Source organism: Pan troglodytes, chromosome 4 (genome assembly GCF_028858775.2).
Source record: "Pan troglodytes isolate AG18354 chromosome 4, NHGRI_mPanTro3-v2.0_pri, whole genome shotgun sequence".
NCBI lineage: Eukaryota > Metazoa > Chordata > Mammalia > Primates > Hominidae > Pan > Pan troglodytes.
Window position 1 is genome coordinate 8,073,580 of NC_072402.2, and position 27,068 is coordinate 8,100,647.

Consider the following 27,068-nt stretch of genomic DNA (forward strand, 5'->3'; position numbering starts at 1 on the left):
CAGGAAACCAAATACTGCATATTCTCACTTGTAAGTGGGAGCTAAATTATGAGAACACGTGGACACATAGAGGGGAACAACACACACTGAGGCCTATCCGAGGAGGGTGGAGGGTGGGAGGAGGGAGAGGATCAGGACAAATAACTAATGGGTACTAGGCTTAATACCTGGGTGATGAAATAATCTGTACAACAAACCCCCAGGATTCAAGTTTCTTCTGTATCAAATCTGCACAATTACCCCTGAACTTAAATGTTAAAAATAAAATAAAATAAAATTCACATTATGTTTTACGTTTCATTCTAAAGGTTATTCAGAATTGTGCTTTTTATCTTATATGTGGTAACTTTTAATTTACATTTTTGTGATGAACTTTTAAGATAAATTATGCTGTAATCAAAGAACTTGGGTCTGTGTGATAACTCTTCTTTGAAATCTTTGGAGGTTGCCTGACACATGATTTTTATAAATATTCCACATGCACTTCAGAAGAATATTGTTCCACCTAATGGTTGCGTGTGGAATTCTGTATTTTTCAATTAGGCCAAGATTACTAATTATGATGTTCAAATCCTTTAACATCTTTTCTTGTTTGCATTTTTATTTTATTTGCTTGGCCTATCAATAGCAAGATGGGGAGCTGAAATTGTCTGCTCTTAGTAGATTAGTTTACTTTTTTTCTCTGATTTTCTAAATTTTTGCTTTATACAGTTTGAGGCTATTTTATTAGTTTTATAGATGTTTAAAATTATTATAATTGCCTATTTATTCCTTTCACACCTCATGGTAAAATGGAGTATGACTATGTATGTAGATAAGAATAAAAATTGTCTATTTATCTATATACATATGAAAAACTATATCTCCACACATCCATTTGTAGTCAAATGTTTATCAAAGCTAAAGGCTGATTTCATTTTTCCTAGTAATTACTGTCATTTGTGGTACACCTGTGACATACCAAACGCCCAGAAGCCACACCAAATCTGGATGACTGCATGTGAAGAAGCCGGCTGAGGGACATTCGGCTTCTCCCACTGAAAAATCACAGCAGGAAGTGATGGAAATTGGTTTCTACCTTTGGTCTTGCTGACTTCAAAGCATTTCACTAAAATATAATTTTTTTAATTAAATAGAAAGGCAGTATTTTACATTAGACTGTCTTTTACCACCCTCATACAAAATAGTACTGTTCAAAAAAAAAAAAAGAAAAAAGAAGTACATTGAAAAGAAAGAAAATACAGACAAGCTGTTACTGCATGGAAAAACATCTAAGAAACAAAGGAATTGTCACATAAGGAATAAAAGTGATGGGTATTTAATAGGCCTAGCAATTAGAAGCCATCTGAAATTACCAGAAAATGCATGGAAAATGAAGGGATAAAATGCTTAGAGTGGAAGGAACCCATTATCATCACAGTGGATGATACCATAGTCAAAATCTCCTGCTTTAAAGGCATTTTCGTACATTTCATTTAGTATGCATTAAATGGTAAATTTTATTTTACCTTGTTAAAGCCATTTTTAAAAAGACATTTTAGTATATTTTAGGTAATATTAAAAGGATTTTGGTACATTTTATTTAGTTTGCATTATATGATATTTTTTTCCACAAAGGGAGGAGGGGTGAGGATACATAGGAATATTTAATTGAGATTGATGATGGTTTTAATGGTTTAGTTTGCTTATTTTAAGCTAGTCTGTCTGTTTTATATTCTAATGTTTGAAAACAACTCAATCAGAAGAACATGGCCTCGGGGTGTACCTTGCTGGCTTCCTTCCTTTCTCCATCTGCTGGGAGCTGGACAGGAGAGAGGAGGAGCTGTCATCCTAGGTCTGAGGGTGTCTCTTTATTCCATTGACTTAGCCTTAAGAAAAACGCATGTTGCAGGCAGCGAGGCCAGGGAAGACTGTGGCCAGTAAGCTCATACATCCTCTAGTGAATACTCTTGTGTTCTTCCCATGACACCCTCATGCAAGGTTCTCAAAACTCCTTCAGAGTTAGCATTCAAAGGCAGATACAGAACAAACTGGTGGCTGTTCTCTTCCTTGAAGAGTCTCTGTTTTTCACTGGGCCCAGCTTTTGCAAAGGTTAGGGTCACAGGCCTCACAAGCAGCAGCTGACTGTCTCAAGCCGTCGGCCGTCTGAGCCTCTGGCTCACCCTCCGAGGTGGGGGTGTGTGGTCTGAGGATGACGCTCCTCCTTTGCAGTGCAGAACCCACCTGCTAACGTCACCCAACTGGGGAGGGCAGGCACACCACCAGCCACCGAGGATCATGACCTAGATTAGGACTTCAGAGGTCAAAGTCCTCTTTATAGTTTGCAACTGCATTGTCATAAAGATGTATGTAATCTTTGACCCTAAGAGTTTGTGCTTTTTTGGCTGCTCTCATTTTGAAAGAAATTTAAACATTTTTGCAGGACTCTAAGAGGGTTGTAGGACCCAGACACTGTGCTCACTGTGACTAATGATGGAGAAGTCACCTGCAGCCCTGACAAATCACATCTCGGGGATCTGATTTTTTAAAAAGAGAGAGAAAAAATAGAGAGTTTACGATTTAGAACCAAAATCAAAATTAAGTCTTACATACTTTACCCAGAAAAATAAGACATTGGGTCTCTGTCTTGTTGACAGAGAGATCCTTTAAAAGAGAAGCACGGGAAAGCTCTTACAGGTCATTCCGTTTCTCCTCTGCTTCCTGGAAGGACTATATCAGCATCTTCTTGTTTCCTGGTTCCCTCCTCTACTAATTGTCATTTTACAGTCATGCATATTTTTGCACGGTTTTTCAGTCTTTCTGGAGATCTAAGAGCCAGGAAAGTCAATGATTGTTTCACCCCTGCTGGGATAATGAAATGACTGGAAAAAAAAGTCATACTAGGAAATAGGTTTCCTGATTATTTACTGGTTAGTTTTCTGTCCACAGCTCAGTGAGGTTCATTTGGGGAGGTTTAAATTAAATCAGTTTTCATGGCACCATGTGTGTAGTGATCATAATCTCAGATTTGATGTCCTCAGATGACACGCTGTCATGTCCCACGTGTCCATTTGTTCGTGGTGTCTGAGTGCCAGGGAGCGCTCGCAGCCTGGCAGACACCTAATACCCTTTTGCAGTAATTGTAAACTGTGTCTGAGGGTAAGAGTAATAACTTAGGCACTTAATCGTGGATAAAAATAGCAGTGGAGGGAGAGAAAAAGAACATCTCATTTGATCCACTTGTTTTCTGCCAGTTCTGGAAACACACATTCTTTCGGCCACGGCAACAACTAGCCCCATTCGGTTGAGCTCACTGTCTGCTGCAGGACCACAGACCCACAGGCCATCCCTGGCTGGAGGCCTGTCTCACCCACCAGCTGGACAATCCATGGCAGCCCTTCTCTGTGCCTCAGTTTCGTCAGCTGTAGAATGGAACTAACACTAGTGCCCCCCATCCTGCCTGCCCCCACCAGGATGGTTGTTGTAAAGATTAAAGAAGTTAATATATGTAAGCCTGCTTAGCACAAGTAGCACTTACTAGCATTTACCATTCTTGTTGTTCCTCTTGCCTCTTTCCCAGGCATCATTTAACACACATAATTGTGGGAGAGAAAGGGAAACGATGTGAGTTAAGAGGGCTTGGATGCTGGTTTTTTCCCTCCTTGGGAACCAGAACCCCGTGTGGATTTTTGGCTGGTCTGCTCTGTTTCCCCATCTCCCTGTGCTTCGTTGCTTGGTATTTGCATGGAGCCATTTCCAGTGTGAAGTTAGAGCTGCCAATGGGTGGAATGAACCTTGTGCCCACCTGTAAAGAATAGAGATCACCAGACAGACAGTCCCTTTGTAAGTCCCATATATGGTCCCAGCCTTGGGGTTTTTTTGTTGTTGTTGTTGTTTTTTTGAGACGGAGTCTCGCTCTGGCGCCCAGGCTGGAGTGCAGTGGCGCGCTCTCTGCTCACTGCAAGCTCCGCCTCCCAGGTTCACGCCATTCTCTGCCTCAGCCTCCGGAGTAGCTGGGACCACAGGCGCCCGCCACCACGCCCGGCTAATTTTCTTTTTTGTATTTTTAGTAGAGACTGGGTTTCACCGTGTTAGCCAGGATGGTCTCGATCTCCTGACCTTGTGATCTGCCCGTCTCGGCCTCCCAAAGTGCTGGGATTACAGGCGTGAGCCACCGCGCCCGGCCGGTTTTTTTTTTTTTTAATAGAAATGTCTGTGGATATTTCCGTAACTACACATGTTTGGGTGAGGATTAAAGACCTTACGCTGTGTTCTGTTCCATAGTAAACGCTGTCCATAGCAAGCTTCCAGCATAATGTTTTGCAGAAGCTAAAGCCTAAGCCCAGGCTTGTGTAATCAAATGAAACATAATGTCTGTATGTGGAGTTGAACTTGTGTAGAATGGAAATAGTGGGTCTTTGTCATGTGGTAAGGAAGAGATAAATAAAAAAAAATTGTGTGTCAAAATAAATGTAAAGAAATACATTAGTAAGAAGTGAATACTAAATGCCCATTTTCTTTTTGCTTGTTTCTTTTTGCCATGTTTGTTATTTTATTTTCTCCACCTCTCTTGAGAGAGAAATAACAAACATGGCGCCCTCCTGTATGCATTTCCCGCTCCCTCACTTTCCATATTCAGCACTTTCTGACCCTTTTCTATTAACCCATGATCCCATCAAAACATTAATTGCCATGCATTAAAATAAAAGCTCATCACTTTAAAGACAGATAATTTTGAAAGAAGTTTTTTAAATAAAACATTTAAAATCCATTTGCAAGATAGTTTTCTAAGGCCGGGGTATTTCTGCTCCTCTGATTCAGGGAGGGAAGTTGGTTGTCTTATTTTCTCCTGGCATTAATGTGTTCTTACATTCACTTCTGAATAAAATCCATTTCTGCATTTATCAGGGAAGATGTAACTTTGATGATATATTGTTTGTCCTATTTTAAATATCCAACATTGGATTATCTATTTAGAAAAACATGCTTATTTATTATGAAAGTTGAATTTTAAATGTTCAAACTGTTCTACTTTCAAAACAATTTCTTAAACCCAATATATTCTGACATTGACAAGTGTTGATGACATTTTAACAACATAAATCATTGGTATCACAGTGTCTCTAAATGGTAACTTTTCCATGTATTTTTTTATCTCCTCAGGAAGTTGAAGACCATGTGGCGTTTCTAATAACAGTTCCAACTGCCCTGGCGATTTTCTTTGCGATATTTATCCTGGTCTGCATCGAGTCTGTGTTTAAGAAGCTGCTGCGCCTCTTCTCGTTGGTGATATGGATATGCCTTGTTGCCATGGGATACCTGTTCATGTGTTTTGGAGGCACCGTCTCTCCCTGGGACCAGGTAAGGTGTGAAAATATTTTTTTGTACTTCTTTTATGTCTTGATTTGTGACATACTTAGTTCTGTAAACAACTTGGCCTTAAACTATGAAGAGGAGTCCTATAACTGAGAGCAGAGTCTATTTTTTTCAATTTATATTGCTAAAATTTATTTTTAATCAACAAATTATAATTGTATGTATTATGGGGTACAAGGTATATGTATTTATATCTGTATGTATGTGTATTTGTATAGATGTGTATGTGTATATATATGTGTGTGTATATAATTGGATACATACGTGTTTAATATAAAATTAAATCTAATTATATGCAACATGTCACTTCCATAGTTTTTTGGTGAGAAGCTTTAAAATCTACTCTTTAAGCAATTTTGAAATATACAATACATTATTATTAACTATGGTCAGCATGTTATGCAATAGATCACCGAATCTTATTCCTCCTGTCTAACTGGAAGTGAAATAAGCCAGGCACAGAGGACAAAGGCTTTTGAAATAGCTGTCTTTGACTCATGGTCAAAGTCACTCTGTCCCCATTTTAGCAAACCCATCGTACCACAGCCAAGGAGCTGGCCGGGGCCTCATACTGTCACTTGTTTCAGATAGCTGAGCTTCAATTCTGTCCGTAGCCTTGTTTTACATCTCGAACCACAGTTTCGACAACTCAGTCCTTCTGTTTCCGGAGTGCCTTGTCTAGGCTTCCTATTTCTCCAGGTGCTTGCAACCCTCCAGGACTGGTTGTTGTCCTTAAATTCCTTCTCAATTACTAGAATTTTCCTACTTAAAGACCCTTCCTACTTCTGTGACACTGATTTTCCCTCCACATGGTCACAAGCTATTGAAAGGGTGGCTTCGGATACCTGCTGAAAAACCCACATTCATTCATTTTGCACCTGTTGAGGCTCTGGGCCTCAGGTCATATCCTGAGGAGAGTGTTGTCTAACTATTGGCTTTTTTTGTAGTGCTGCTGCTATGTGGGTGGCTGCTCCCAGCATATTCATCTGACAGCATGATAAATGGTGTGTTGTCTAGGGGACAGGCCTAGGCTGAGATGTGAGCTACTAGTTTAGAGCTTGTCAACCAAGACATGGAGTTTTGAAGCCATCCAGGGAGAGGGTGACTGAGTAGCTGAGAGGGCTGTCACAGGGTTGATGGGGACATTGAGAGCCAGGGATGTGCCAGGAACAGGATCTGGAAAGGAATAGAGGAGCCATGATGGGGAGAAGAGAGCCAGTGAGGGTACACTGCTGTAGAGGTGAAGCAGGGAGGGTTTCCAGGGTTTCCAGAGGGTGTGGACAGAATGGCTCAAAAGCCATGTCAAGGACAGAATACTGTTGGTGTGCCTCAGTTGGAAAGAGCCCAGAGATGAGCTGGCCAGTGGGTTCTGTGGGTAAGTAGTCATGTGACCTCTGCCAAGCCATTATTCTCTTTGTGCCTCCATTTCTTGGGCAAAGGGAGGAGGCTGGACTAAGTGAACTCAAGTTAGTCTTTATGGCTCTAAGAGGACACTGTCATAGTGGACACAAGACCTGGCAGGCGCCATCACCTCTCCTTTATCACTCTCCCACTAGAGCCCCTTGGAGGGCTGGGCGCTGCCCCCATGCTCTGTCTGGCTTCTTCCTCTCCCTCACACTCCCCGCTCTCTCCTTCACTCTCTGTGCTCCTGATGCCACTTACACTCTGTCCTTCCCCACTCAATTAGAAATCCTGGCTAATACAATTAGACAAAATACTACATAACAATAAGGTAAACATGAGAGGGAGAAAGAAAATTCTAATTATCTGCAGATGACCATACTATCTATACAAATAAACTGGGAGTCTCAGATCAACTAACAGAACTCATAAGAGAGCCCACCACGACTGCAGGATCAATATAAAAACAATAGTATTCTTATGCATCAACATTGACCAATTAGAAAAGGTAATTTTTAAAAATTACTGTTTAAAAATTTTCTCCCCCAGCAGCCTAGACATCCTGTTGCGTGCATACTGGTGCCCAGGTAATGTAAACAGGAGAACAGTTAAGATCCTGCTTGTCTGTTGCCTGGATCTGGTGGTCTCTCCTTGCACCAAAGCCATCTTGTTTTAATGTTACAGGTTTCTAGGAAGACTTACTATCTGGGAGGCCAAGTACCTCTTCTTGTTCAGAATGTTTTTAGCTCACTTTTTCTTACGGATCAGTTTGTCATGTTCAATGAAAAGTCCATTTGGGTTCTGGATTTAAATTATATTGAATTTCTAAATTTTTGTTATGAAAGATATTTAAAGCCTAAGAATTAATGAAAGGGTAGTGTATAAAACATCCAGAAATATGCTCTTTTTGTGTTTCGTCTTTTCATTAAATGGCATGGCGTGTCTCTCAAAGAATTCTGATTACTTTTTGTGTCCTTCGGAGACTCTTTTTTTTCTTCATAAAATCAATAATAATTTTCGTTAGACTCAATCTTAGGTACCTAAAGTCTTTTTGTTGTTTTATAAACAGAATTTTTAAAATTACCTTTTCTAATTGGTCGGTGTTTATATATAATAATACTATTGTTTTTATGTTGACCTCACAGTGTCCGTGGGCTCTTCTGGGTTCTGTTAGTTGATCTGAGACTCTCAATTTATTTGTATAGAATTTTCTTTCTCCCTTTCATATCCTTAATTTACCTTATTCTGATGTAGTATTTTGTCTAATTATTTTAGCCAGGATTTCTAATTGAGTGGGGAAGGACAGAGTGTAAGTGGCATCAGATGTTTAACTTGATGGGAACATGGAAGATTCCAGTAATACAATGTTTGCTTTATCATTGTTACTATTTATAATAGAACCAATTAATCAGGATAAGGTCCTTTTGTCTGTCTGGAATGTTCTTGTCCACAGGTTGCATGTCCTTAGAACGATCTTTCCTGACCCCTATCTGTCACTTCATAAGGCAGCATCACTCACCTTGCTTGAGTGTTTCCATGGCACTTAGGGCGACTTATAGAACCTTAAATTACAGGACACATCCCTCTCTTTGTTTATTGATTGTCTGCTGCTGGAACATAAACTTCTGGGCAGGGACGTGACTGTCTCTCCAGTATCCTATCCTTGCCCTTAGCAGAATGCTGTCCAGCCATTGGCAGCCAGTAGCTTCTCATTTCATATGTTCATTGACAGATGACTGTATTTTCATCTTCAGGTTTGTTGTTGTTATTGTTTGTATTTTAACCTTTTTTGCTGTTGTTGTTTTATAACATGTATTTTGTTTTTTTGACACCATCTGCCTGCTTTTAAAAATCTCCCTAAGGATCATAAACATGCTTGTATCATAGTCATTTTCTCAAGACTGACTACTCTCAGGTGTTGAATTTGTTGGCCAAATTTCTTGGTTTTAGCTCTCCCCGTGTACCTTGACATTTTTGCTTTTACATACATCTTGAATTCGAATATATTCACCTCTGCCCCTAATATAACCCCAACCATTCTGTGGTTGTCTTTCCCACGCCACTGGGGCCCTGGATCGTGAGTGTATATGAGGCTCAGCCCAGGTATTCCATGTTAATTTTGCAGGTTGGGAGGCCAGCTCAACCTGCGGCCTGGGGATGTTTCTGGGAGGAGCACAGCTATGTCTGCTAGGCCCTCTCACCCAGGGCATGATGCTCAAAAAAGGTCATAGCCAGGCTCAGTGGCTGTAGCTGTTTTTGCCCACTATTCCTAAGCCAGGAGCATTGGCAGGGTGTGTGCCTCATGCAGTGAACCGGCTCACACCCCTTGGAGAGACATCGAGTCCTGCCCCTCCTAGAGCCTGAAGTCCTGCCCAACACTTCTAGCTGCCCCTGTCCATTCTATGGGAATGGGGGTTTAAAATGAAATTAAAAACAAAAGTCTACCTTCTGTTTTTGTTTTTGTTTTTTTTTTTTTGGAGACTGAATCTCACTGTCACCCAGGCTGGAGTGCAGTCGTGCGATCTCGGCTCACTACAACCTCCGCCTCCTGGGTTCAAGCAGTTCTCCTGCCTCAGCCTCCTGAGTAGCTGGGATTATAGGCACGTGCCACCATACCTGGCTAATTTTTGTATGTTTAGTAGAGACGGGTTTCACCATGTTGGTCAGGCTGGCCTTGAACTCCTGACCTCATGATCTGCCTGCCTTGGCCTCCCAAACTGCTAGGATTACAGGCCTGAGGCACTGCGCCCAGCCCTGGTGTCTTTTACTACAGACTTCACATATGTACACCCCTTAATTAGCCATTAGGAAGTGTTGCGGCAGGTTCACTTTGCGTAAGAAAGCACTGTGCTTAGGAAAGCAGGCTGCTTTCAGTATCCTTTAGAATAGAATGGTTCCCACTGGAAGATGGTTAAATTAACAACATAGTTGTAAAGTGATGCAGGAATGAGCCTGCTATGCAGTCAGAGGGAACAGTCTATGCAGGACCACTCTCACTGCTGATACTAATTGCAAGCTGGGGGGTTTCCAGGACTACCCAGAGATTGGACAATTTTCTAGAAGAACCCACGGAACTTGTGACAGCTGTTATCGCTGTGATTAGGGATTGCTACATGGGGAGAATACAGACGCACTTTGGCAAAGAGAAGAGCCCAGGAAAACCACCAGACGTGGAGCCCCTGTTGTCCTCTCTCTGTGGAGTCATGGCTGGTGCTGCTCTCCTACAACCACATGTCACAATGGCCAAAGAGAATTATCTATTGCCGAAGCTCAACTGAGCCTTTGATGTTCAGAGTTCTCCACTGGGGCTCAATCACGTCCTGCCTGCACAGCTGACCTTTAGTCTCCAGCCTTCCGAAGGTGAGGCTGACACTTTTATTCTCCAGTCCCTCTGGAGGCAGCACTGACATCACAGGGCTCTAAGTTCCCATCATAAACCACATTCAGACTGTCCTGGGGTCTGAGCCCCCAGATAAATAAACACACTCTTCTCGGGCAGGACATTCCAAGGGCCTAGATCACCTTCCAGCAGTTGAGGGCAAGGCCAGACCTCATATAAGGTTAACTCTAAACTGTACAGTGGCTTGAGTGTAGCTCATAGTCAGCAACATGCACGAAGCACAGACAGCTAGCACGTGCATGGTCTGGACCCAGTGCCAGACCCTGTTCTGAGTGCTTCCCTTACATGACTTCACTCATTCGTTTATAAGCGGGGCACCATCCTACCCCAGCTTTCCAAGTGCAGAGACGAAGGCACAGGAGTGAGGCTGAAGTACAAAGGAAATTGAGCCCAAGGGGTCTGCCTCCTGAGGCTAGCTCTCAGCCAGGAGACCTGTGCTTCTCAAACGGGAGTGATTGCACCCCCCGGGGACATGTGATTGCGTCAGGAAACATCTTCCATTTGTCACAGCTTGGTCGGGTATGGGGGAATGCTACTGTCATCTCGCAGGCAGAAGCTGGGGATGCTGCTAATCACCATACAACGCACAGGGCAAAGAATTATGCAGCCCAGTTCCGAGCCTGAGAAGCCGCATATCACCCAACATGGCCTCTCTGTAATGCCTTTTAAATAACCAGCTCTTAAGCCCTCAGTGAGCAGAACTGTATGAAGTTGCCACGGCACGACTGAAGAGTGATGTTGGCAGTTTTGATCAGGAAAGAGGAGTGATTTTTCAGTGTGTGCCCCTGAGAAAGTATAGGCAGCAACAAGGGTGGGGGCCCTGGGGGTGGGTCAACAACCTGGTTTGGGAGGAGTCACTGGGAAAATAAGGAAAATGGAGGGAAAAAGACCCCAAACCTTCAAGAGATTTGCCCTCACAGGTTTTGACTGTAAGGGGTGGGGTTTTCCAAACGTCGGCACAAACCACCCCCATCCCGAAGGTTGCCTCTGCTCTGTGCTACTGGCACTCAACCCAGCTGATGCCATTCCACGTAGCTGCCTCCCAGATGAAAACTCTTTTAAAACAATATAACCTCTGAGTGAAGTCTGCGCAGTAACCTGCAGAGTTTCTGGCTCCAGGAGTTCGGGGCAGCGTTTGCATTTGACAGGGAAGTCTTTTTGGTCTGCCTCTTGCCTGACTGCCTTGTGAAATGCCTTTCATTTGTGCTTCCAATTTCCCATTGATAGAGCTGTTAGGATGGCTGTGAGGGTGATGCTGCGATTGTGTTTCGTTTTTCTGAATGGTTTAAAAATACATGAGCATGTTGAACTCAAAATTAGCTGAGGAGTATGTTTTCTCTGTCCTGGTGCATCTAGTAAGTGGGATCATTTTTATTTTTAAGAAATCAGTGGCAGAGTGTATCTCTCCCTCTCTCTCCAGCTCAATTACACAACACAGCAAGGATCTCTACCCATAATTGCTGTGGCGCCCACCAGTCCCACCGGAAGGAACAGGGAAGCTTGGAATTCCAGAATGTGTTTATTGGAGTCCTGTCACTGATTTCAAAAAGAGCAGTCATTTGTCCCATGGGTAGACATTGGATCTGTTTCTAGTGCTGCTGTAACTAAGCCTCTTTCAAGTTGTGTTCCATGGCTTAGAACAAATAGAAGATATTTATTGTCTCAGCTCTGGAGGTCAGAAGTCTGCAGAAGTCTGAAATCACAGTGTCAGCAGGGCTGTATTCTTTTGGAAGACTCTAGAGGAGAATCCTCCTCTGCCTCTTCCATCTTCTGGTGTCACTGGCATTCCTTGGCTTGCAGACACATCACTCCATCTCTGCCTCCGTCTTCACGTGGTAGCTCCTCTGTGGCTCTTCTCCTCTTTTTATAGTGACACCAATCATATTGGATTACAACCACCCTAATGACCTCATCTTAATTGGATGACATCTGCAAAGACCCTGTTTCCAAATAAGGTTACAGTCACAAGTACTGGGGTTTAGGACTTGAAGCTATCTTTTCAGGGGACACAGTTCAACTCCTAACTGACAACGGTTCCCTAAGTGGGTGCTCTCTGGTAGTAGGACAGGCATTTCCATCTTGTGGAGTGCTGCTCTGAGGTTCACGAGTCCTCCTTCTTAGATTTGGAAATTGCTCTTGATGTCGACTTTCCCTTAACCTTCAAATCCACCTTGAAATTAAATGTGGGCTATGAAAGTTTTGAGGCTTTTATCAGGTTGGAGCAAAAGTAATTGGGGTTTTTGCCATTATACAAACCTGTGTCTCTAAGGAATTAGAGACGTTCTTGTGTGTGAATGTCATGTTGAAACAAATCAACACTCATGAATGTAAAGAGAAAATAACTGGTCCAATCACACTGCTGTGTAAATAAACAGAGTGCTGTCAAGGCATGTTAGCATGCTAGACGTTGTTGATTTATCTCTGCCCTTCCTGTCATGGAAGTGTTTCTTGTTGGTTCTTACATTCATGACATTGATTAAATCCTTCTTGCCTGTTACATTAAAATGAACAAACAAACAAAAAAACAAAACTTTGATTCACTTTGTAAACCCTAAGCTTTTAAGTGACGTTTTATTTGATGATTTTGTTTTTCTTTCTTTTTTTTAAAATTGAGATGGGGGTCTTGCTATATTGCCCAGGTTGGTTTTGAACTCTTGGCCGCAAGCAATCTTCCTGCCTCAGCCTCCCAAAGTGTTGGGATTGCAAATGTGAGCCACCGTGCCCAGCCTGTTTAATGATTTTCTGACAAGCATGGATCCACTTCATCTCAGCTGATAATTACTGACTTAGGACCCTCCTCTGAGATGGTTTTTTTTCAGGCAGGTTGGATTGCCTGGAATGTCTTCTGCTCATTCATGGGCTTAAAGAGCCATCAGTGTGGTCAGGAAGGATAGAAAAGCTGACCCACATTTGCATCTGACTCCAGCTTTCTGCATTTCTCTTGTACTAAAGCTCATTGAATAGAGTTCAACAGAAACTTCTATTCCTGACAACCCCATTTCAGCCTTGGCAGGGAGACCATGCTGAAGTTATTTTACAGATTTGTTAAATTACCACCAACTCGAAAGGCTAACATTTTTCTCTAGGAAGGAGAGCCTTTCTTTGTCCTGTTACCTAAAAGGATGTCAGACATTCAGCATGTGCATATGTGTCCTTTCTTACAAAAATAGGACATCAGTGTGCAAACATCTTTTTTTATTGAAAATGAGTGAAAATGAAAGAAAATAAAGGCCTCTCTTAGCCTTTGAACTGGTGCAGAATCCTTTTGCTTTTCCTCTAGTGCAGTCACTTGGAATGCGACCAAAGAATGTATTTACCACTGGAAGAACTGAGTAGCATATGAATGAAAGTAGAAAAATGCAACCTAGAAAGCCTGTCTCTGTGCACCCAAGAAACTCTTCTCTGTGTGCTGCTGTGTGCCAGGATGATTTTTCAGTGTGGGCATTTGGACTTACTATGAAGAAGCACACACCTAAGAAAAATTAAACAGTAATTAAAATTATTTCCATTAACAATAAAGATGAGGATATGTTTTTGTTGTTTAATAACCACACCTATCCTGATGACACCTGTGCATTTGAGGGAAGTGCAGCTGAGCTGGGCTCAGCCTGCAGTGTGTTTATTGGGAGACCTCCATGTTTCTGGCTCTTTGGAGCAGAGGAGGCATTTCTGAGTTATCCCTACTGTGAGTTCCCAGCCAGAGCGTTGAGAAACCAAACTGGCTGATGTAGTTTGGCTCTTTCCCTACCCAAATCTCATTTTGAATTGTAGCTCCCATAGTCCCCATGTGTCTTGGGAGGGACCTGGTGGGAGGTAATTGAATCATGGTGGATCTTTGCCATGTTGTTCTGGTGATAGTGAGTAAGTCTTATGAGATCTGATGGTGTTATAAAGGAAGGGGAGATCCCCTGCACACACACTCTTGCCTGCCACCATGTAAGACGTGACTTTGCTCCTCATTTGCCTTCTGCCATGATTGTGAGGCCTCCCCAGCCACGTGGAACTGTGAGTCCATTAAACCTCTTTTCTTTATAAATTACCCAGTCTCGGGTATGTCTTTATTAGCAGCGTGAGAACAGACTAATACACTGGCTGTGCCTCGAGCTGAGGATTTACCCTAACCCTCACTTGGGCCTTCCCAGACCTGATCTTGCTTGAACGGACAATTCTGTTGGTCTTTCTGGAACATTCTCTCTGCTCCTCATTTTCTCTGTAGTGCTTTTCTTAAGAGGAGCATGGGCTCCGGTACTGAAAATTGGCATCATGACTAAACTGTCCTCTGGCCTGCACACAGACTTTGTGATTCTCCTCCCACCCCCACCTCTACAGCCAATGTGTGTTAAGGAGTCCAATGTAAATTATTTGGATAATGGATACTCTAAAACCCTGATTCTCCACTATGCAATTTATGTGTGCAAAAAGATTACACTTGTACCCCATAACTTTGTACAAATAAAAATAAATAAAGACTGTGTGGTCTTTGAGACATTTTTGCTTGCTGCTCTGTTCCCAGTGCACAACACAGCACCACACACGTAGTGATCACATCGCAAAAATTGTGGGAACAAATGAGTGTACAAATACTGCATCTGTGCACTTGCCCCTGCTACTGTAGAATGATCAGAGTCACTTCCAAGGTCCTCCAGTAGCAGGCACCATGTGGTTACTTTGCATACACAACTTATTTGATCTGTATAACCCTGTGAGGTAAATACTATTATCACTTGCATCTTGCTGATGAAAAAATTGAAGCCCAGAAAAGTTAACCAACTTCCTCAAAGTCACACAGTGAGGAAGAGGACCAGAATTTGGACTTGGCATTCTGCCACCATCACATGGAATGTCCAGATGCCCAATGTCATTGGTGACTAGGGTGTCCCCCTCCTGTTGTGCCCTGGCACATGACAGATTATTGTGTGATGTGAAAGGGACATATTTGTGAATCTGGATTGTTCTATTTGAACCACTTTTGGGTTGATGTTATTTGGAAAAACTTCATGGGGAGGGAGCAGTTTCTGCAGAGATGCCAAAAATATGGTACTGTCACTGTTTCAAATTGCCAGATGATATTTCCATTTGGAGGTATTTTTCACTCCTCACATGAATCAATAAGAGAAATAGGACTAACTTGGCCCAAGGAATAATAATAGCCCATGTATGTATTAGGCAGCATTACTATTGGGGAATCAACTAAAACTGAAATTCTACTTTCTCCTAAAGAGATTTATTATACATAGAGTCCTTATAATTGTACCTCTTTGTGCTGGTTTTCTCATCTGGGTCTGCCCTAGCTCCTATATGCCTGTCCTTGGCCCCATTCCTCCCTGTAGGAAAACCTCATCAGGTGCAAAGGGCACTGGAAGGGCATTCATCAGGATGCCACACAGGGTTCAGTCCAGCCACTCGCCAGCTTCTCCCTGTGCGGTGCCAGCCATGGGTCCTGTGACCTCCCTTGAAGCCTGCCCAGTGCTGCTCACTGTCTCGAGAGCCCCAGACCTATGTGTGCAGCTCTCAGGGCATCTGGAAGAGCCTCCTAGGGAAGGCAACGCAAGGGCGCAACAAGGAGGTGTGAGTGGGGTCTGGGATTTGCAGTGTTTTCCTGAAAGAGCTGGACTTTTACAAGGGAGGAAAAATGTTCTCTGAGTTTCCCAAACATCTGTTTTTGACTTAGTTTCAATGGAGGTGTTTTCGATGGCGGCTATCTTAGGGCTTCTGCATCATCTCCCTTGTGTTTGTCATGGAATTCCAACTACTCGAGCATTAAGTCTTGGATGCTGTTGTTCTATCCCAAGAAACATTCTTGAGAGAATTTGTGACGAATACAACTTCGTCTCCATCAGAATAGAGCTGTGTATATGTACCCATGCAGGCATGCAGAGAACCTGCTGGAATGTAAGAGAGTGAATTATAGACTTCAGGCTAGAGCAGCAGATTCTCAGGAAAAAATAAATTCAGAGTTTAAATTATTTCCTGTGAAAAGTTGCTAAGCAACACTTCACTAAACTCTGGTATTCTGTATGTCAAATATATTTTTTCTTAGCAGCAACTAATATTATTTTCACTCAAGTAGTAAAGGGAGGAGTGAAGTACACACCTGCAAATCCAATAAAGGCATTTGCCTGCCGGAGGCTTCACAGTAAACTTTTAGATTCATGCTGAGTAAGTATGGGGGAAAGCAGTTGAATATTTTATACTATCATGGTATTTTTTTCTTGCTCTCTACATTTGCAGTGCTTTGTTAATGTGTGTTTCCCATTGGAACTGTAATTTTCCTATTTGTAGAATGAGTTTGGGTATTAACAGGTACTGTAGATTTTAATTAACTCATTGCTGTACCATCAGCTTCCCATCAGGCCCAGCCTTTGTGTCATCTTGCTCACAACTGGTATTCCCAACCCCCAGGCGAGAGACAAGCATGTGACTCAGAGGCGAGGTAGTAAAGTCCCTGGAAGAGTTGCCAGAGATGAGGTGGAGAGGCCCCATCCTGCATAAGGAAAGTCCATTTCACTCTTTTAAACACTGCTCTGGCCAGACAGCTTACCTTCTATTTTTGTCCAAAGATTAGTGCCCTCTAATAGGAGTTTTAGCCAGAATAAAACATTTCTCTGAGTTAAAAGTGAATATTGAGTTCTCATCGTTTACTTTTTAGAACTATTTGGCCTTTGTCTTAGTCCATTTTGCTGCTATAACAAAATACCACAGACTGGGTAATTTATAAATAATAGAGATTTATTTCTCTCAATTCTGGAGGTTAGGAAGTCCAAGATCAAGGCACCGGCAGATTTGGTGTCTGGCGAGAATGGCTCTCTGCTCCCAAGACAGTCTTGTTGCTGTGTCCTCACATGTCAGAAGAGATGGAAAGACCAAGCAGCTATCTAAGCACTCCAAGGGTATTAATTTCATTTATGAGGGCGGAGTTGTCAGGTCCTAATCACCTCCTAAAGGCCCCACCTCTTAACACTGTTGCACTGGGGATTAAGTTTCAACTTGAATTTTGGAGAGGACATAAACATGTAAACCATGGCAGCCTTGGATTGGAGTTTGTGAGTTTGTAATCATTTCCGGATCTTAGCTTCAGCACCATAAGCATGCAGATGTTGGTATTTCTCTCTGCTGTGGACCATGCCTGGGTCTCCCCCAGGAGATCTAGAGCTGCCAGCACTGGCTTCCACCCTCTGTAACAGCTTTGAGGTCATGGCCCCTCTTGCCGTCTCTAAAGAGTGTGACCCAAATGAGGAATGGCCATGGGAGGCTCACCAGGCGCAGAATTTAGGAGAGAATAGCTTTGCCAAGAGTGGTGAACAGAGCTAGGATGCTGCGTTAATATGCCACTTTGCAATATTTGTGGTTGTCTGCCGCATTCATGTTCCAGGGCTGCCAGAACAAAGTACCACAAAGTGGCTGGCTTAGAACAACAGAAATGTCTCAGTTCTTGAGGCCAGAAATCTGAAATTAAGGTGCAGTTCCATGCTCCCTCCGAAATCCTGGGAGAATCCTTCTTGCATCTTCTCAATATTCTGTGATGTGCTGACAGTCACTGGAGTCCCTTGGCTTGCAGCTGCGATACTCCAATGTCACGTGTTTTCTTCTATGTCTCTGTCCTCACATGCCAGTTTCTTACAAGGACACCGGTTATATTGAATTAGGAGCCCACCTGTGTTAGTTCATTCTCATGCTGCTGTAAAGGACTGCCCAAGACTGGGTAATTTATAAAGGAAACAGGTTTAATTGACTTACAGTTCTGCATGGCTGAGAAGGCCTTAGGAAACTTACAATCATGGCAGAAGGTGAAGAAGAAGCAAGGCACCTTCTTCACAAGACAGCAGCAGAGAGAAGTGCAAGAGGCTTATGAAACCATCAGATCTCGTGAGAACTCACTCACTATCAGAGAACAGCATGGGGGAAACTGCTCCCATGATCCACTCACTTCCCATCAGGTCCCTCCCACAACACGTAGGGATTATGGGAACTACAATTCAAGATGAGACTTGGGTGGGGACACAGCCAAACCATATCACCGCCCCACAACAGTATGATGTCATCTTAGCTAATTACATCTACAATGATCTTATTTCCAAATAAGGTCACATTCTGAGGTTCTAGGGGGTTAAGCCTTTGGCATATCTTTGTTTTGGTGGGGAAGGGGACCAAAATTCAACCAGTAACAAGTACCAAGGAAGGAACTCAGATATGGGAATCATGAGAATCTTATTTCTACTTTTCCATTTGCTTTGGAGTGTTTGAAGCCCCAGCGGACCTAAAATTCGCATCTAGACCTAGTCTGTATGCAGAATCCACTCCATATGGCATGGCTCCTTGTGCTAAATGCAATTGTGGAGCCCCTTGTTAAAAAATTATTAAGCATTTCAGAACAACAACTACAGAGCATTTAACCAAAGGCAGGCCCCCTCTGAGACTGAGCCCTGTGAGGCTGCACAGGCCACACCCCAGGGACCTGGGCCTGTCTGCTGTCATGCAGAGGGCAGGGGTCGTGGAGCTGAAAGGTGATTTCAGCTTTTCAAGTTTTAGGTTTGAACTGCTGGTAGCAGGTTGATGGAGATCTGAGGACCACTTACATTTTCTATATCATGACTTTGCTTCAGGCAAAAAATTCATACTAGCAGGAGGGAATCTCCAGCCATCTGAAACACAGGGAATGCTGCCTACCTCAGAGAGAATCAATGAGAAAAGTAGAGGAAACAAGGCATAATTTTTAAGTGGCTGCTTATCTTTGTTAGGGGGAAAAACACCAAAAACTATCTTAAGCCAAAGTTAGAGTTTTTTCTGCTAAATAAATGTCTTTTCACTCCATGATATATGATTTATGACCATTTTCATTTGCTTAAGTTCAGCTTCCATTTTAAAGAAAAGCTTTAGTTCCCAAGTTTCTATTAATACATACCACGCTGTGTACTGGTATAAATTATGTGAAATTGAATTATTTTTCAATAAGCTGGGTTTCATAATTTTATTGTCCAATAAATTCAAAGCTGAGATTAATAAGTATTGTGTTAAAACCAGTGAGGGGATAATTTCATTCCCAAGTAGATAGTGTTTTGTATGTGCATGTTCAAACATGATGCAGAAATTGAGTCCTGATTTACCTCCCACCTTGAACAGCTAAAAAACAGGACGAAATACTTGAAACAATGGCTTTAAGACGTGGGTCAAAGGATACTATGGGAAATTGATCCTGATAAGAAGGGGAACAGAAGAAGTGAACTCTAGGATTGCTCCAGTTTGCTTTCTGGAGAGAGTCCGTGGGCTGTGACACAGGGAGGGGACCCAAACAGAGCCCAGCTAATTGCACTGAGTTCAGGAAACAGAATTCTGAGTTTGGGAAGACAAAGGTGCTGAAATTCTCAGGATGGAATACCAAGAGGTATGAGAAGAGTTGCACAGAGAAAGAGAGAGAGAGAGAGAGAGCTCTAGTGATTTGTAGAGGGCCCCACCAATTCATCAGCAGAGTACTGACAGGCACATGCCTAAGAGCAATCCACTGAGGCCAAAGAAAAAAGCTGCAGGAAAGAGCAGGTGAAATAATTTCTGGCACTCACACAGGCCCTGAAAGAGCAGGTACAGTGAGAAGGGGACATTGCCTACTGATAAAGGAATTAGTACATCAGGAGGAGCTAACAGTTTCAAATACCTGTGCCCCTAGTAAGAGAAATTCAAAATAGATGATGTAAAAATCCACATTTATTCAGAGATTTTAGTACCCATTTCTCAGTAACTGCTGAGACAAGAAGAAAGAAAATGAATAAGGATATAGGAGATTTGAAAAGTCCCATTAAACAAGTTGACCTAATTCATCTTTATAGAACACGTCCCAACAATGAAGAGTGTATTCTCTTTGAAATGCATGTGGAACATTTATTTACTAAGATAGACCATATTCTGGGCAACAAAGTGTTGCTGAGTTTAAAAGGGTTGTTATCATACAAAGTATGTGCTTTGGACATAATGGACTTAAATTAAAAATCAATAACATTAAAAAGTCTGAAAAATTAATAAATAATTGGAAGTTAACCAACACAGTTCTAAATAACCCATGAGTCCAAGAAGAAATTAAAGGGAAATTAGAAAGTATCTTGAATTCGATGAAATGAAAACATGATGTATCACGATCTGTGGAATGCACCTAAGGCAGTGCTTAGCAGGAAAGTGATAACATTAAATGTTTATGCTGAAAAGAAGAAAGGACTGAAATCAGTAACTTGAACTTTCACTTTAAGAAAATGGAAAACAAATTAAAAGGAACAGAAAACAACAAAATTGGAAGCAGGAAAACAATAATCAATGAAATCCCAACTGGTTCTTTGGGAAGGTTAGTAAAATTGGTGAAACTCTAGCAAGACTGATTGGGAATAAAGATAGAAGATAAAATGATCGATATTAGGAATATGAAAGGGGTTATTGTTATAGGTTCTACAGACCTTAAAAGTTTAATAAGGAAATATTATGAACAACTCTTTCCATTAAATTTCACAATATAGATAAAATGGGCAAATTTATTGAAAAGCGAACCAGTAAAACTCATTCAAGAAGAAATAGATAAATGAAACAGCTCTATATGTAGAAATAATTTGAATAGGTAGCTAAATATCTTCCTATAAAGAATGCTCCAGGTCCAAATGGCTTCCCTGGTGAATTATACCAAAGTTTAAAGAATAAGTAATCTCAATTCTACAGAAATTCATCCACAAAATAGAACAGGAAGCATTTCCCAACTCATGTCATGAGGCCACCATTACTCTGATAAAAGCAAAAACATTCCAAAGAAAGAAAACTACAGACCAGTATCTTTCAGGAACATGGACACAAACATTCTAAACAAAATTCAAATCAAAATTTATCAAGTGATTACCACATTTAATCTAGTAACACATATATATCTATATGTTCATGTGTGTGTATATATCTATATACTATATATAGTATATCTATATACTATATATATAGCGTATATATACTATATATAGTATATCTATATACTATATATATATAGCGTATATATATATAAAGGATAACATGAACAAATGTAGTTTATCTCAAGAATGCAGAGTTGGTTTAATATTTTAAAATCAATTTTCGTGATTCACCACCTTAAGGTTAATTTCAACAGGTGCACTGTGTGTCACCATTTCAGCAGATGCCAAAAAGGCTTTTGTATTCTTACATATTGGAATCATCCTGTTAGAAATGGAAAAAAAACATTTAATATAAACTCAAAAATAGGAAATACTTAGAAGTAAATTTGAATAGATATGTGCAATTTCTCTACACAGAAAACTGTAAAGCGTGGTTGAGAGAAGTTAAAGAGCTAGATAACTGGAGAGAGATTCTGTTCATGGATCCAATGACAATGTTAAATGTTAATTCTCCCCAAATTTAACCAACACAGTTTCTCCCCAAATTTGATCAACACATCTTGAGATTCAGTGCAATCCTAATTGAAGTCCCAGCAAGCTTTTTCATAGAGAGTAGGAAGCTGGTTCTAAAATGTATACGGAAATGCAAAATACCCCTTAAAATTTGAAAAAGCAGGACATGGAGATATTACCCTACCAGATTTCATGATTTATTATAAAACTACAGTAATCAAGATAGCATGATATTGGTGTAAAAATACACATTTAGGCCAATGGGATACACTAGACTATCCGGAAATAAGTCCCATGCATATGTAGTCAGTTTATTTTTGACAATGTTCTAAGCCAATTCAGTGGGAAAAGTATAAGCTTATCAGTAATAGTTGATGAAAAAAAAAACAGATGGTTTTGTGCAAAAACTAAACTTCTACTCTTACCTCACACAATGTATAAAAGTTAACATGAGATGGACCATAGATGTAAATTTTAGATTGAAAATTATTAAACATCTGGAAGAAAACATGAAGAAAGCTGTTAGTACCCTTGTGTTAGAAAATGATTTCTTGAATATAACACACAAAAACGTGGGAACTATTAAAAAAAATCCTGATAGATAAAATTTTATGAAAGTTGCTTTGATTTGACCAAAATTAAACACTGTTACCATTCAAGGGCATTGTTATGAAAATGAAAATGAAAATGCAAACCACAGGCAGGAAAAAATAGTTGCAAATCATTACAAAATCTGACCAAGGACTTTTACTTAGGATATATAGAGCAGACTGACAACTTAATCATAAGACAAATAACAACAAAAAACTAGCAAAACCTTCAAAAAATACTTTATCATGGAAGACAGATGGATGGCAAATACTCATATGAAAACATATTCAGTATTATTGATAGGGACAGGAGGCAGGGAAATTCTGGGCAGAAGAGGGTGCGTCCCTGGTGAGGGCCCCACCCTCAAGCATGAAACTGTGGCCCAAAGTGAGAACATACATCCCTGTTTTCTCGCTGGAGTGTTGCCTTTTCCAAAACCACCCATGACCACCCCACCCCTATCCTGTGCCCATAAAAACCTCAAGCTCTACTGGCAGAGAGAGGAGAAGCAGCTGGATGTCAGAGACTACCACTGAACGTTGGAAAGAAGTGTCTTGACTTCAGAGGGACAGCTGTCTGACAGTGTAGCTTTGGAGAGGAGTCCGGCTGGGGATGGCTGGACTCTGGGGGAAGATTACTTTTCTGCTCTGTCCCCTTTCAGCTCCCCTTCCCACCAAGAGCCACTTTCATTGGCAATAAAATCTCCTTCATTGACCATCTCCGATTTGTTTGTGGGACCTCTTTCCTCCTGGGCGCTGGACAAGAATGTGTGTGTGGGTGCAAAAGGCTGTAATACTGACCTTCCACTGAGCTGTTAATACTTAAGCTGTCCACAGATGACAAAGCTGAAAGAGCACTGACTGTAACACTCCTTCTGGGGCTTCAGGGGTCATGGGTTACCCACTAGACGCTGCTGCAGGGCTGGTACAGAGTTTTTTCCTGCCAGCGCCCAAAAGCATTCACCCTGGCTCCTGGACCCGCTCACCTTCGTGCTCCATCCCACGAGGGGTTGAGCGCACAGGTTCGAGTGACTGGAGTTCACCCCAGCTGGCATGGAAGTAGCTGGCAGTTCCAGCGCCCACACTTCAGTTCCTGCCCATGAAGGGGTGAGGGAAAAATCCTGCTTCATTTTTAACTATTAGGCAAATGCAAATTCAGAGCCCAGTGAAGTACTGCTATGTACAATTTAGATTTGCTAAAAGTCAAAAGCTGATTGCACACAATGTTGGCCAAGACATAGAGGGATGGGTACAATGGGCAGAAGGACACTTTTGGGGTGATGGCTGTGTTCTTTATCTCAATTGTGGTGATAGTTTCACAGGTGTTTATGTATGTCAAAACTCATCAAATTGTACAATTTCAACATGTACTGCTTATTGTACATCAGTTATACCTCAGTAAGGGTGTAAGATGGTGTATAGGATTTTGTAGCATACAAAGAATGTTCACATTTTTCATTTCAAACTATTAACACTTGTCTTCAACAGGTGTTGTTCACATGGTAAACATGAAACAAAACAAGGCTGAGATACAAAAGAGATTTGGTGACTCGCCAAAAAACGTGTCCAGGCTGGAAACCACTGCTCCTTCCTTCTTTCCATTCAGATATGCTCACTCCATCACTCTTGGCCTTCCCTCTTCTTTGCCTTTATCAAGGATTGTGAAGTAGAATAAAGTTACTGAGATGGTCTAAGAAAATGACAGTATTTCTATTTTTATCAAGTTTACTTAAGGAGGAGACGATTCCTTGGGCAAACACATATTTTATTAATTTTTTTAAAAAGATTGTAAAATCAGTTGCTGAGTTTTAAAAAAATTCAGTCTCTCTTCAATGTCTTTAACTTAAAAAAACCGTACGTGGTTTGTGTGTGTGTGTGTGCACACACACATACAATGCCTAGGTCACCAAGCTGTATTTCTTTAATATTCCTGAAATGAGAAAATTACTTTTATCACAGTTTTTACTTCCTGATGAGGGACATAGCCAAAGAATGAAATATTCTAAGAAGCATAAAAACCATAAAACACATTACTCCAAAAATTGTGGAACAGTTAGATAACTTTTGTTTTTGTAAGCAGATAAGCCAAATTCCTTGAAGAAAGAAAAAAGATGGAAGATTTATTTTAATAAATCAAATAATAGAATTGAACTGTATTGTATTGGCCTAGATACAAATAAAGAGACCTTGGGAACAGAATGGAGAGCTCAGAAAGAGACTTGTTTATGTGGCAGGGGTGAAATTAAAACAGCGAGAACAGGAGGGAGTACTTGATACATTTAAAAAATGATTGAAATAAATTAACAAAAGAAAAAAATTGGCTATCTTTTGGAGAAAATCAGATTCCTACTTCTGTCATGTCATGTCTTCATGTCATACAAATTAAAAATTCGTTAAAATACAAATTAGTTAAAAATACAAATTCTAGGTGGATTAAAATCTAAATAAGAAAAGCAAACTAGTAAAGTTTTCCAAAAAGTGCAGAGGGAAATCTCCTCATGACATCAATACAGGGAAGAATTTCCTAAATATGCATGAAAAGCAAACATTAAGTAAAGAAAGAATGATGACAAATAAATGCAAAAGAAAAGACCCATCCTAATTCGTTCTGCATATTTGCAGCTACCCACTAGTCTTACACGCATGCATGGGACGCCTGGAGACATTTGTTCGTGTCAGCATTGTCTATTATAGGAAAGGAAAAAGAGGAATAGCCTAAATGGTAATCAGTTGGGAACTAGATAAATCAATTTGGCATTTTCATCCAATGAAATACTAAGTTAGAGTCAAAGGAATAAAGTACATCTGCATATATCAGAAGTTGTCCCGTATTCTTTTAACATGTGGGACATAGTTTAACTGCAGATGTAGTATGCTGTGTGTGCTGCATTCACTGCCTTGCATTCCAAGCCACCTTCACCTTAGAGACAGCTTTGAAGAAGATGGGATTCAGAGGCTGGATATGACATGGATACTTCTTTCCTTATTGAAAATTGGAAGCCACCCAGGTCAAGTGTAGGACATATAAACTCCACATGCTCTTAGGATGTGCACACAAACTCTAAGTGCCATCATAGGCTATTTAATAAATGCAGAAGCATGCTTTTATAATTGGGAGCATATCTACCTGCTAGTTTCTGGTGTAGCCTCTGCAGTCTTTCCTCTGACTATTTGTGAGTTTCACAGAGAGGAAAAGAGACCTAGCCCATGCAAGATGGAAGTGGGATTCTACAAAGCGTGTCTCCCACATTGTGGTTATAAAGAGCCAATGGTCTCAGCCAAGACTCTTTCAGCGTCTGTGCTGTGGGAGGCCTGCATGGGTCCAAAATCTCTTTCCTAGCTTTATAGGGAAGATTTGAGAGTGGTGAATTAATTTACTTTCATCCAAATGCCAATTTATTATTCAATTGCTATTAAGAGAATGCTCCTATCACTAACCAAAATATCTTCTTTCTGGTGTTAGGTTACCTGGGAAACCCATTCAGTCGGGTGTGTTTTGAGGATCAGATCAGAACAGAGGGGATTATGTGTTCTCCTTGCGTGTTTTCTTCAGGCTACAACAGAATCCGAGGAGTATCACTGTCACACTATGTGGTCGCTATGTTGTGCCACGGTCTTGGGCTATGTTACGTGAAGATTCTGTGAGATCAGTGTCAGTGCTTCTCCAACATTCTCAAGTGAACTGATGTAAGCTCACTTACATTAAATGTGGCCCAGGGAAGAGAATGAATATTTATGGAATACTAGCATTGTGCTTAGCCATTTGTGGAAAACCTGGGCTTAGTTTTGGCTACGGCTTTTCTTCTCACTGCCTGATGCCTCTTCACTCATGACTGAACACATCTGCCAGTGGGAGAACCTATCCTTTTCATCATATGACTTAATCAGAATTTCCAGCAGAAATGCCCAGCAAGTTCTGATTCTGTGACCAGCAGGGACAGTTCAGGGCATACAACAGCTCATTTCTAAGTGCAGGAAACACTCTCATTGCATTTAAGCTGTTAATTATATGAACATACTTTTCCTTAAGAATTCAAAACGATTTCTTATAGTTCCAATTGGAAAATCATGGCCCTGAGAGCAGTTGGAGAATGTGTTGACTATTAAAAGACCAGCTTAGGTTTCTTTCTCATTTTGAGCCAAACTCTATTTTGAGTATAGGACATTGTCCACATGTGTCAATAGTAGGACCAAACAGGGCTCAGCTTTACTCACGATGCTGGGATGTTTACATTCAACAGAATTTAACATCAGACTTGGGCATTTATAGCTGTTAGACATGAACAAAGTTCTCAGATAACTGAGCAGTTTTTTTCCCACCCAACAGTGACTTTATAATGGTGGACTTCTGTAGAATGAAGACACTGTAAAATTTTAGAAGCCTTCAGAAACCTCAACATTTTAACCTTGGTTTTTGAGTAGAGTCAGAATGGAGTGAAAATATAGTCAGTTTCCATTATTTGCAGGTTCCATATTTGTGAATTTACCTACTCTCTGGGATTTCTTTGTAACTCCAAAATTAATTATTGGTGTCATTCACAGAGTTCAATGATAATTAATTAACACTATATTAAATACAGTATCTTTAAACAGAAGCACACATAAAACAAGGTTCTGCATTGATTTGTTGATGAAAATATTGTGACCAGGGGTGCATAGGAACGTAACCCTGTATTTAATGATCAGTTTTCTCTAACTCAGTGTCCATGGCAACTTTATAGACATAACTACCTCGAGTAAAAAGAATTGACCATACCTTAGCTTGGGAGAAGTGAACAATGGCAATATCAATAAAATAACCTATGGAAATGACTTTGCAGTTGCTGACTTCACATTCTATCTCTATCGTTGCCTTCTCCACCTTCATATCTGATGTAGTGAAACAATATATGCCTTGGCTTCGATGTCTCTGTGAGTTGTGTTTTTGTCCCACTCAAC

At 41.1% G+C, this 27,068-nt stretch overlaps 1 protein-coding gene across 2 annotated transcripts in view; it reads left to right on the forward strand.

Annotated features, from left to right (window-relative positions):
* ADCY2 (adenylate cyclase 2) overlaps positions 1-27,068 on the forward strand; it is a 435,133-nt gene that overhangs the window by 12,973 nt on the left and 395,092 nt on the right. For both annotated transcript variants that reach the window (XM_016952932.4, XM_054684164.2), the window contains exon 2: positions 5,143-5,340. In XM_016952932.4, coding sequence (XP_016808421.1) covers positions 5,143-5,340 — 198 coding nt within the window. The remainder of the gene's footprint in view (positions 1-5,142; positions 5,341-27,068) is intronic.